We start from the raw sequence: 13,332 nt of genomic DNA, 5'->3' as shown, positions 1-13,332 counted from the left end.
CGTGTGACCATCGCGTCATAAATCGACATTCCTATGTCTGCTCAATAACATAATTTTGAAATGAATCCCCGTACTACGCCCAAAATTACCTTGCCGCCTTTGAATAGCCATTCCGTCGTGTTTTTCCATTAGCAAAATCTAACAATGCAAACTGGGAAAACTTCCCGCCTCGTTTTATTTTAATTGTGAACATTCCCATTCTACGGTATTGAAACTTTACTACTGCAGTATCGATACTTTGGCCCGTTAGGGACTGTTTTCGCAAGTTTGCCGGAAAACTAGCCTACTTTTTCTCGTTTATACGTAGAATTTCGAGCAAGCTTAAAAAGTTTATCTACCATCGACAACAAAAAGTGAATTGAATTATACAAATCGCGTCTACAAAAGGTTTCATATCCGAACTGACACATTTTTCGCCCGTCTTCATTAGTTACAACGTGAAGTATCTTTGGCAAGAATTCAACGCATTTTTCCACATTGTATTTTGTTAATTATTCTGTTATTCTTTCCACGCTCCGACAATTGTGGCTTTGTTCGTCAATCTATAGACACTTGAGTTACAATGTGTAAGAAAATCAAGGGGGTGGTCGAGTCAAAAGGACGTACATCGTTCAAATAAATATTTGTGACTTGCTCAAATTGACGAATTACCTTGGGATCTACTGACGTCAAGGCAATAACTAAAATTTACGTCAGTATTCCCTTTGAGCTTTAAACAATTTAGATTGAAACTACGTTTGTATATTTGGCAGTGCAATTTTCAATTAGCGATAAATAAAACTTTCACAGTTGATGTTCACTTGCAGTTTTAATTCAGCGATACCAAAATTAGAACCTGAATTCATTGTTCACGACAAAAAATTTCACTCATTACTTTCCATATTAGCAAATTTGCACTCAATGACAGTTTTTGATACAACAATTTCTATACACAAGAAGCAACCGCCGTTCAAAGCATAAAAGACATATTTCAGAAAACTTTAATTAATGCCCGAAACGATTTACTGACATTTTATACTCAAAATATATCTGTTTTTTTATCAAGGCGATGCGTGAGTAAAATGCCTCCAGCAAATATACCCAAAAACTAAAAAAAGAGGGATCTCTTTTTTCGATAGAACGGCAAAAATGCAAACTGTTCGCATTCCTTTTCATAGAACGTTGCGCAATATGAGTAGCAGTGCAATATACATTTTCAACTGAAGTTTGATATGGTTTGATCAAAGGAATAAAATGAAGGGAATGTTTGTTATTGAAATATAAGTAGCCGCAGGGTGCAAATGAAAATAAAACAAAAGGAAAAACTGACAGTTTTTTATTTAGAGACCTGCAATGTAATAAAATACAGATTCTGGGTTTCTTCGTCCCCAAACAAGACCAGGAGGAGGTGAAACCCTCTTGTCCAGGACAGAATAGGAAATAAAGTAAGAATGGGAAAATGGTGTAAACGCAGAAAGAGAAACGAAGGTTCAGACAACAAAAACGCACATTATAAATGAATGCAATGGAGCACCAGTTAAATTTTACTTCTTTATCTTCATCCTAACAAAACTACCGCGAAAAACATAAAATGGCAAAGTGTGCTAGTTGCTATGACCTTTTTTTCCAAATAATTAAACTTTTTCCCGAAAAACTAAAAATAAAAAGTAAAAAGCATCACTTTAATTCATTATAGTATAATATATGTACTATTTACAGCTAAAGAGAGTAGAATTAAACAGGCATTCATTTGATAACAAGCGCATTCAAAAACTGCCAAACAATTTTTTTATTAAGCCACATGTCTGCATGCTTTTTGAGCCGAAAATAATAATTATACGTCTATTATGATTTTTTATTGAATACAGTGCTATTTATTAAGAAGTAGACATAGGGATTTATGAATATTGTTCTTCCCTATGTCTACTTTTAAATAACAAAATCACTTCTGAAGGGCGCCTAGTTTTATGCAACTAAAATAACTTCTTAAAACATCTGGCTGTGATACTAATTAATTTGAATATTGCCATTTTGGCTTCCGTATTTTTATTCTCGTTCGTGTGTGATGTATTCAACTGACGAAATCGTTGATATTGCCAATTGGTATAGTGAATTAGTTGAATTTAGGAGAGTTTTTTTCCATTCCCGTGTTTTTTAAATGTGATAATCAAATCAGTTGATAATAATATTTCACCTTGACCACGGCAAACTTAATTCAGTTTCACTTCGTAATATAATACACAATGAATGCAAAAAAATCTCTTTTCATCGTTATGCGAGCTATATTTCTTATTTGACGTATCCTTTCTCGCCCAAGCAATATTAGTGTTTAGTTATGAATTTTGTAACTACGCTATTTAAGTTCGTTTCCGGTATTAAAAAGTCTATTTGCTTAAATCTCTTTGGGATTTTAACGCGATGTAACAACTTGGTTTTTGTTGAACCTCTAATGGAAATTTTTCCGCGGTCTCCGAACAGACGTATAGTTTGGTTTAAGAATTCGCTCGACACTTTTATAGTTAAAAAACCGAAAAATCTTCACAAATAACTTTCTTTGCCTTTTTCTAAAGATATCATTGCCAACCCGAACGACGAAAAAATATTAATCCCGAAAAACTCAGCTTACTTCTGAGAGCTGCGATACTCAGAGTTTAATTTATCAATTTTTTTTAAAATCAGACTAGTCCCCCCTTAGATTTTTCGTAATTTATTGTCGCCCACAAATGGCGATGTCTATACTTTCTATTGGTTAATATCCTTTGCGCCACCAATCCCAAACGGTTTTTAAGGTCGTGACGTAATTCGAGAAATCGCAAGCTTGCAGTTTTCACGAGGCTGAGACGACCTAATAGCTTCAGTAACCAGAGGAAATCTGATAATCAACCGAGACTATGGTGCGCCGTCACTCGTTAAGGAAAAAAACACCCTTTCATATCCATTGACCGCAACTATTCTTAATTTTTATATGAAATAAATAACAGTCTTTTCTTAATAAAATGTTCTTATATTTCGCAAGGTCATCCTTCCAAATTTGTCTCCTATTCCCCCACAAATTTGAGGGTGGGGGGTTATAAGTATGAACTTACCCAAGAAAGAACTAATTAAAGTGTTCCAATTAAAGTGTGCACCAAAATATGCCACTAAGAACATTTACAAGGAGATCGCCATTCCATCTATATCTATAAAGATATTACATATTTCGTGCGTTCGGTCAATTTATTTAATTTGCCGTTAGGGAGTGCAAAATTTAGTTTTGGTATACCCTGTACAACAATGCATTAAAGAATAAGGATCAAAGCCCACAAAAAATAGAGCAACTGTGGTTTGCTACTCAAGGATTACTGTAGGCATATAAAGAAGACTTAGATTTGGCTTCCTTGATTGAGTTTACCATTGTTTTTCGTTCAAATAGATCAGATTAAACAATTCGTGCTGAACTAACTCGATAACATAAATCAATTACTCAGTAAAGGAACTCACCCCTGACTCGGTTCAAACTGCAAGATACCATCCAACCTCTATCACAGGACCAACCACCGATATTTCTGGGAGACTTTAACGACCGCAATCCCTGGAATAAAACAAAGGTTTAATGAAGACATATTAAACGATAATGGAGAGTTTATGATTAACCTTTGCACATTTAACGAAATGCGAATTAATAACACACGCTTTGGTTTAATACAAGTAAACGCTGAACTCTGCTGATGTAGGAATCGATCATAGCTTAGTTCTCAGGAAAATCAATTTAAAACTGTTCCAAACTGTTTCTTGTTTGAAAATATTGGTTTTGTTCATAATAAAAATATTTAAAAAAAACAATCTCGTGATCAAGTAGATATTAATGCTAGATTTGACCTTATCTAAACATTCATTTTTTAAACATAATAAAATTCTGGTACATTTCCCTATTCAACATATTTACACACCTCTTAATAATAAGATTTCAATCCAACCAAAGAAATGGTATCTCTGACATTAAATGCAAATTCCCAACGAATGACAAAAAATAACAAGTCCTTTGTTTGCATTCGATAATTACCAATAAATGTAATACAAATTTAATGAGTATCATAAGTCGGTTCCTGTAAGAATATTAGGATTACGTTAAACAAAATTCTTATACAAATTCTTCAACATAATCGACTAATACTTTGTACAAATTAAAAAATTTGGAAAAACGACGATCCAAGAAATTGTTTATGGTTAGGAATAAAAAGCCAATTCCCCACAGTACTGAATATTAAGTTTGCTCATTTATTAATTGGGTTTTTCTGCGAGTAAATGTAAAAATTAATTGCCTTTAAATTTTTTACTGCATACCCTGATAACCGAGCGTTAAGTGGGTCCCGGAATGAGGTCACTAAACGGCGATGAATTGCTGTGCAACTAGCCGTTACAATTGGATATTACAAAAAAGTTCTTTATTACTATCAGGATGAGTTTTATATTAATTTTGGTGTGTGAAGCGTTGCAACTAAAAACGGTACATCGAAATTTAATAAACGAGAAATCAAGTCAAACTGCGAATTAATTATCTCGCACCCAAGTTGTACGTGCTTGCTATCAAAACCAAACTGAGATTCTTCGCAATTACGCGAATTAATTTCATTGTACTAAAATTGTACTTGCTCGCTATCGAAGCGAAGCACACCCGTCAAGTCGTCAATTCTCTGTTTTTTTATACATAGACATCAATACGCTGGGAGGCTCCCTTACCGCTCTGTGCGTCGGGGCGGTTATTAGAACTGGCAACACGGTCGAACTTTCGCTAATCTACTAAACATAGCCTGCTTTTATTTGAAATGCGCGTCGTTATCGCTCTTATCCCCAGACATACTTTCGTTCAAGTTTACTATGAAGCGGTATATATGCAAATTCCCCAAATTGAACGAAATCCAAATTCGAAAAGATAATTTTGAACACTGAGCGCTTTAAGAAAATGCAGACCGCAAGCGACAACGTGGGATAGTTTTTTTTTACAAATGGACGAAAAGCTAAAAATATTATTTCTAAATTCCTCTGCATTACATTGAAATCCATAATCAAGTAGACAATTTTTAAAGCATTGGCTTAAACAGAGGGATAAAAATGATAATGAGTTCAAATTCAAATGGAGCCCAATTAAAATTGTGATGGGTACTCTCAAATTCGTGACGTTTTAGAGGAAAATTATCAAAAATTTCAATAAACATGTCAGCAATTGCTAAATTATAATTAGAAAATAACTAACAAATTCTACAGTCATTTTGATTGTAATTTTGTTGGGTAAATGAATTAAGAGTGTTTTTAATGTCCCCCATTTTAAATTAAAACGCAAATTAAATTTAAAATAACCTAAAAAAATATAAATATACATCTATGAAACATTGTTTAATACCTTTTATATTGCTGTCACCCTTATCACGGACACAGAAACAAATAGTAAAAGCAACTACCGCACAGACCAGACCTGGCACAGACTTTTACCTAGCTAGCTCATAATTACCATTACCAATTTATTAACTTTAAACACCAAACTCAGGGTACAACTGGGTCCCGGTACAAGGACAAATCACACAAATAAAATAAAATGCCGCAATTAAATTCCATAAATTTCAACAGAAACGCTACATAAATTTTGAAGCAGATTAGAAATGAACCTGGTACTTAAATTGGGACTTCAAATTGACACAGAATTCAATGACAATCTGAGATTACAAAAATTTATTATGAAACAAAACGAAATATAATTACAAAACTCTGGAATAAAAATTGTAAGGCGAAACATAAAGCCTTTCTGTACACAAACCGCTCATAGAACGTACACAACAAAACAAATAAATGAATTCAAGAGATCTCAAAAAATAAAAAGGGAGTACTCACAGTCCGTTCAAGATTAAATTGGGCCTACGGAACGCAATTACTGACGAAACTGCATCTTCACTAAAAACATTTTTATTTGACGATTGTAATTAAACCTTCCAATGACTCATCGGACGAAATTGTGAATGAGAATTGGCTGAACGGAGACTGGCAACAATTTTAAATCAACGTAACACTGGACGACAAACTTTTCAATTATTAAAAATCCTTCTATACGGCGACGACAATTTGCCAGAACAAGCGTATAGACATTTTTCATGAGATGAATTACGCACGCATTTATAAATCACCCGAACAGAAACATTGTTAATTTGCTCCACTTATTTAAGCAATCACCTCTCCACTCTCTTTTTCAGTCTCGTTATTGACCGACGAAGAACGAACAACCCTTAAATTACCTATAATAATTCACAATTTACAATTAAAAAAACTAACCATTACAATGACCATTAAATAAAATCCTGAAATTATGTGTTCATTTGAGAAAGTGTCTCTCAGGTCCTTGAGGTTTAAGACCAGCCACCCCAAAAAAACTGGAAACTGCTATTCTGATTCGATTTTACGCAAAAGAATACAGGAGGAATCGTGTTGATATTAGCTTTGTAAGTAGATGGCATGCCCACTTCTTCCGTGACTTTTTGTGAAAAATGTGCTATACGCGAAAAACGACAGCTGCAGAGTGCATAGAGCACACATTGTTCAAGAAGTAATCAACGAATATCGTTTTAGAGAACTAGAAAATCCACGTTACAGTTCCAATTTGGCTAACCGCCACTATCGCCTCTTTCAAAACTAAGAAAAAAGAGGGAGACGTTTTGTATCGAATGATGGTACATGTCGAGGAGAATTATTTGAAGGGCATAACATGCACATTAAGTGTATTAATGTTAAAGGGTAATATTTAATTCATAGTAATATCTGATATAAGGGTACTAGGGACTGTATTAAAAACACGAACGATAGGAACACGTGTCTTGTAATTTGGTCTCACTATACCCCTTTCTATAGGCTGCTTGCAACCCTTCGCCTAAATGGAAGCAACTTAGAGACTTAGGAGGCAAATTATTGCGACACATATACAACGTGCCGTTTTGTAATCTCGTTAGGAGCAACTACCGCGTGGCATTATTATTCTTGGTCACTATCCCGATGTCCTAATCCTTGCAACAAATTAGACTCGATGAATGGACGAAGATAGATTGGAAAATAATAGACGGAACTGACCTAGTTTTCAATTGAAATGTGGAAGGGTTATTGACATATACACTATTCCCGAGTTCGATTCCGGCAAAATATTGGTACAACTTTTCAGGCTGTACATAATTATCTAATTTGTCTCTTTTTTTACGCAGATTGCGACGTGAATTGTCACAAAAAGTGCGAAAAGCTGACGGCAAATTTGTGCGGAGTTAACCAAAAGTTAATCGTCGAGGCGATCGCGTCGGTAAGAAAAGGTGGGTGGTTGATCAAGTCGAAATTTTTCACCAGTACATGTAACTTCCGACAAAAATTACAGGTCAAAACACAAAATTATCACTGGTACACGCTATGCTAGTTGGCAGAGTTTCAGGGTATCTTTAGAAAATCGCGTCATGATAAAAGAGGCGTTTGACATTGAGTTTTTCATTACCATCGCTAATTTGCGATGTGCATCGATTTGTTACTTGCTAATAACTTACGTTCCTTCTCATGAAGTTCCCATTAATTCATGTTTCCCAGATTTAACAAACTGGTGATGGATCGCTTGGATTTGCGTAAAATTTCTGGTAATGAGTTCGTTAATTGTGCATAGTGCATTACCAAGTACCGCAATTACTCGAAAATGTGTAATGACGCATAATTTTCACTTTGGCAAATTAACAATCAACTTATTCAGAAAATTTAAAAATAGGTATCAAACCTTGCCAGGAAGTCCACTCATTTTTTATTGTTGTCGGTTTAAAAATGCATGCTCAGTACCTACAAATCTGTTTTCTACAAACAACTTTCCAAAAAAAATTGTGAAACAGTTACAGGTGTGAAGTGAAAACAATTGCACGTTGTTTCTATAAATTGAATTTTATTTGCCCTGGCAACGATAGTGACTTGCTTAGGCATATACAGGGGGTCAATTTCAAAATTAGCCAGTAGCAATAGATCAAAAACGTAAATGCACAATCAGGTTTCGAGGGGAGATCGAGCTAAAACAGCATATGGGCCAATCTCAATCCTTTTACCTCCTATTCGCCATAAAATAAATATTCTGCACGTGTGAGACAATGTGGAAAAGTGTTTCAAGCGGTACAGGACAATAACCATCGACTAAATTCCCCTCTTCAGGAACCCTTGGGAGACAATAATCTCCCTACAAAAACTCCCGAAGACAACAATGTGGATTTTTTCTAATGCAAACTTATACATTAAGATTTTCATTGCTTGGGTGGCTAGCATTCAGAAACCTTTTCAAGAATCTGTCAAAAACGCATCACGTATGAGGGGATGATCTTTTAAGTGATGGTTTATGGTGAGCACGTGGTTGCAGTGTGTAGCGGATAGCTCCTATTATATACAGGGTGTTTTTTAAAGATGGGCCATAGGACAGTATTGTCAAAATTATTTGTAAATCAACGAAATTAATTCAAATCAGTGATATACACGTAGAAGATTACAGTCTGCCATCTTAAAAAAAACACCCTGTATGTTGCCTTCGATCTACATTCAAACTCTTTGCAGTCTTTGCTTGTTATTGTTTTGCTGGTCGGTATTTAGTTGAATATTATTAATTTGGACATTGAAAACCCCTTCAGTTTCAAATCCCTTCAAATATGAAGTTTGACATCTAAAGCTTTAGATTTAGAGCATGAAGTTTAGTGTTAAAGTTAGCAGCTAGCATTTGAAGTTCGTAACACGAGTCAAACTTTGCAGCATCAAATGGAATTTCAACCTTGAAAACCCGAACTCTAGTTTTAAATCGCATCAAGCATGAGATCTAATTTCAAAGGATCAAATCTGATAATTAAACCTTGAAAACTCGAAGCCTATAGAAGCCTGTAGTTCAGTTTCAAATCGCATCTAATATGAAGCTAGATATTTGAGGATCTGGATTTGGAGCATGAAGATTAGTGCAATTTCTTGAAGTTGAGAGCTAGCATTGTAAGTTTGTTAATAAGAGATCAAACTTTAAAGCGTCCCTTACAAAATTTGAACCTTGAAAACTCTAAGCCTGTAGTACAATTTCAAAACGCATCAAATATGAAGCTTGACATTTGAAGCTTTGGATTGAAAGATAGTATTTGATGTTTCTAGCACGAGATTAAAGTTTGATGCATCAAATATGAAATTTAAACCTTGAAAACTCGTAGCCTTTGGTTCAGTTTCAAAATGCATCAAGTCTGAAGTCATGAATTTGGAAAATGAAGTTTAGTGCCATTTCTTAAAATTGGAAGCTATAGCATTTGGAGTTTGTAACATGAAATTAAACTTTAAAACATCAAATCCGAAATTTGAACCTTGAAAACTCGAATCCTGTAGTCCAGTTTCAAATAGCATCAAGTAAGATGCTTGACATCTCAAGTCCTGAATTTGGAGCATTTAGATTAGTGCAAAATCTTGAAGTTGCAAGCTTCCATTTGAAATCAAACTTTGAAGCATCAAATCTGAAATTTAAACGTTGATAATCCGAAGCATCAAGTATAAAGTTTGATACCTGAAGCCCCAAGATTGGAACATTAAGCTTAGTGCATGTGTGTGGAAGTATGAAGCTTGACATCTGAAGCACTGAATTTGGAGCATGAAACTTAGTGTAATTTCTTAAAGTTGGAAGCTAGCATTTAAGGTGTTAGTATGAGATCAAATGTTGAAGCATCAAATCTGAAATTTGAACCTGAACATTTCGAAGCCTGCAGTTCAGTCTCAAAATGCATCAAGTTTGAAGTCCTGAATTTGGAAAATGAAGATAAGTGCCATTTCTTACAATTGAAAGCTAGCATTTGAAGTTTGTTGCATGAGATCAAACTTTGAAGCATTAAATCCGGAATTTGAACCTTGAAAACTCGAAGCATGTAATCCAGTTTCAACTATCTACTTGTTTACTATATAATACAGCAGATTTTTATGAGGCATAGCTTTTACTTTTCCCAGGACGTGTATTAGGTATTTATTCAGTGGTAGGTAATTTAATTTTCCCAATTATTAAAAAAATCAAAACCAACAAACCACAGTTTTTAACTTTTATTTGTGGTTCTATGGACACTTCTTGAAAGCAAAATGTTGAAGATTTATTTGCAGAACAACTCATTTAAATGTAACCCCCTATTAATAAGTTAAGATAAATATATCGGCACGCGAAATGAAGACAGTCAGTACAGGTAGATTTGAACAAATAATGGAACTGTGTTGTTTTATTAATGCGACATTTACAAGGTGAATATTGATCTACCAAAATCTTCGTTGGTATCTGATTGACTAAGTCTGCATCGGCATTCGTGCACATTACCTTTGATCCTGATAGTACATGCAAAGTGATTATTTATAAAAGCTATTACAATATTCAAATTTCAAGCAAACCGGAAAACTAGGATGAACCTCGAGTATCTTTTACGAATGGATATTTATGTGATCAATTAGGAAATGAGTGACTTTGTTTAATGACCGTTGGGGTTGAACAACACGAAAAAAGAGGCACATAGTAATTTGCCTGATAGCTGTAGCTCAAGATTGACTCTCGCGCAATGTGGCTAGTTCAACGAAAAACGTACGTGTCTCTATTTCAATTTAATTTTTGATTGATTACAGACGTATCCGTTAATAGGATTCTCCCCTGCTGTAAACGAAACACCCTTTTACAGATCGTTAGAAAATGTACACATGCGGAGTCAGTAATAAAATAAAGAGTTTTCGAAGATTAATAACAGCAGGTTTGATATTGAAGTGTGCGTGAAAGGGGGAAACTGAAATCAAATTCAAAAACTACGATAATGTCGTCTCCAATCAAAAAAATATACTTGGTTAGTAATTGGTTATTCTGTACCTTATTTCGACAAATTTCTACGTTTAGAGAGGCACTAGCACTTCCTTTCGTCTCAGAAAAAACTATAGAAGAAACTTAATTTTGTAATTCTTTGAAGGGTGGCATATCGTCTATACAGGACGGTCTTCTCTGTATCCTTTTAAGGGGCGGAAGTACAGCTCAAAAGGAGTCGACAAACCCCAAAACACTTTAGTAAAAGTTATTTAATAAGTGAGATAATATTTGTTTTATTTTTTACATTAAACGATTAATTTGTGTACAAATCTAGCAATCTACTACTTAATCAGCATTGTCCACTTAACTTATTTTTTACTAAGGTGTTTTGGGGGTTTGTCGACTCCTTTTGAGCTGTACTGCCGTCCCTTAAAAGGATACAGAGAAGACCGTAAACACCCTGTATTGAACATTTTCGACTAGTAATGTATTTGGCCCTTCTGTATAAATCCCTTTGTAGTGAGAGTACAATTCGGTTTCTGTAAATTAGACCAAACTCGCGAAATTTTTATTTTTATATGTGATGTAAATTTCCGGAACATGTCGACGATTTTAGAGCCCAACGGATGCTACCAAAAACCCAATCGTAAATATTGCCGTTTAAAACAAATCATAAACTGCCTATGATGGATCACTAACCATAAAAGATTCAATATAAATAGAATTGATGGTTCAAAAATAGCATATAACAGTAAACACTATACATAAATCAACAGTGCGTAACATATTTTATTCGGCTGGGGTCATTTCCGACTTTTTATTATTGTACATCGTGTATGTATCGTTCCGTTCATAAATCTAAAATTTGGAAATCTAGGACAAAACAGTTTCTGCTGCGTTACCGCTCAAAATTTTGGTCTATTCGATTTACGCATAAAAAATCCGTACATGAAAGTGGGTCTTATAAATGATACCTATTTGCTCTTGTACAGATTAAGTTTTTCTCCTTCTCCTATGATACAAAACAGATCCTGTAGGTATATATGGGGTGCGAACCCATTTGTTAAGTCAATATTGGTTTTATCGTTAACAAGAATATATAGATATACGCGTTGCAGTTTAGTTATGCAAATAAATTTCAACAGTGAAAGTAAGTATACTGTTTATTATACCAGGACATATACACACGATATGCTCACAAAGTGTCGAATAAATTATAGACTTCATAGAAGCTTTTAATGTAAATGAACGGTAAAAATAAACACTTAGATGATAAAATCCAGACTTGTAACTTTATAAGAATTCGCGATGCGAATATAAAATTTGAGTAAACACCAACTCCATACTCTAAATAGTATTTTCCTACTAATGGTAGTTTAATCGGAAGAGGGCGTAAGTTTCGAAAGTGTATGAACCCTAAACCCTCACCCTCACACAGCCTCACACACACCCTCACGCGCATCCACACAAAACACGTTTTCGATTCATTTATGTGTAAGGGAAATATGTAACTAGGCCCAGGCCTGTTTATTTCAATAAATAAATGAATAAATATCCAATAAATAAATAAATATGTTACAACAGAAAATTAGTTAGCATAACTGACCCTGGATTCTATTTAAACAAATTAATTTAACGGTCTAAAACTAATTTTTTATTGTATCTGAACTGTCATGGGGGGCTGAAATAAAACATCTTAGGTCGCAATATTGTCGAAAACCCTGTGGATATAGTCATGAATACCCAAAATAAAAAATGGTTTGTGATCAACCTCGTATAAATTACCGTGAACAACGTATCAGGTGTAAAATTTCCTGTGGAGTCCAAAAATGTAAAAATATACGGAGGGTACCACTTAAATTTCGAAATTTAAGGTCACCTCTTGGAGAGAAAAGGATTAGAATGCAGTATTGAATCACATCTGAGCTCTTTTCAAATCAGCTATTTTAACTAAACCACAAAAAAACTAAATCATTGGAAAGGATTAAATTTTTTTATGATTCTACAGCTACACGTCTAGAAGAACAAAATAGTAGGAGTAGGATTTTTGGGTAGGTATTTGAGGCACGCTGAAAACCTGTCCAATACTTCTTCAATAATATCACACATATATATCTGTGATAATATCCAAACACAGAATTGCAGACCTGGCTGGAGAGTAGTGGGGCTCAACCAACCCTTATATTTTTAAGGTGGCGTTTACAAAAAGTGCAAAATTTGCCTTGCGATTTCTTTTGAGGTAAAAAAATAAACTTCTGTTAACGACCGGTGGTTGCTAAAGGTTTAAGCTTGTGAATGAAGTTAAATTTGATAACAAATTATTTATCAGTGTGTGATAAAAATGAAAGATATATATTTTATATGGGAGTTTTTTAACAATTTATTTCCTAAATAACGGCGAAAGTGCAGGAATTAGCTAAATAATTTTTGTTTCATGTAAATGTCGGAACACATTTGAATCTACGAGTAAACATTAAAAGGAGAGAATCTTGCATTAAAAGGGATCGAGACGGAAATGGACAAAAAGGAAGTTATAAGAGTGGGGA

The 13,332-nt window shown here is 34.4% G+C and overlaps 1 protein-coding gene across 4 annotated transcripts in view; it reads left to right on the top strand.

Moving 5' to 3' along the window:
• Positions 1–13,332, top strand: part of LOC116176551 (putative protein kinase C delta type homolog) — a 76,437-nt gene that overhangs the window by 41,071 nt on the left and 22,034 nt on the right. Inside the window, exon 6 of one of the 4 annotated variants that reach the window (XM_031495173.1) lies at positions 7,197–7,298. The exons of the other annotated variants lie outside the window; for them this stretch is intronic. Coding sequence (XP_031351033.1) covers positions 7,197–7,298 — 102 coding nt within the window. The remainder of the gene's footprint in view (positions 1–7,196; positions 7,299–13,332) is intronic. 4 annotated transcript variants of the gene reach the window in all.

Source organism: Photinus pyralis, unplaced genomic scaffold (assembly GCF_008802855.1).
Source record: "Photinus pyralis isolate 1611_PpyrPB1 unplaced genomic scaffold, Ppyr1.3 Ppyr1.4_LG7, whole genome shotgun sequence".
NCBI lineage: Eukaryota > Metazoa > Arthropoda > Insecta > Coleoptera > Lampyridae > Photinus > Photinus pyralis.
The sequence above is the reverse complement of the archived record's forward strand: the minus strand, read 5'-3'. Positions and strand labels throughout refer to the sequence as shown.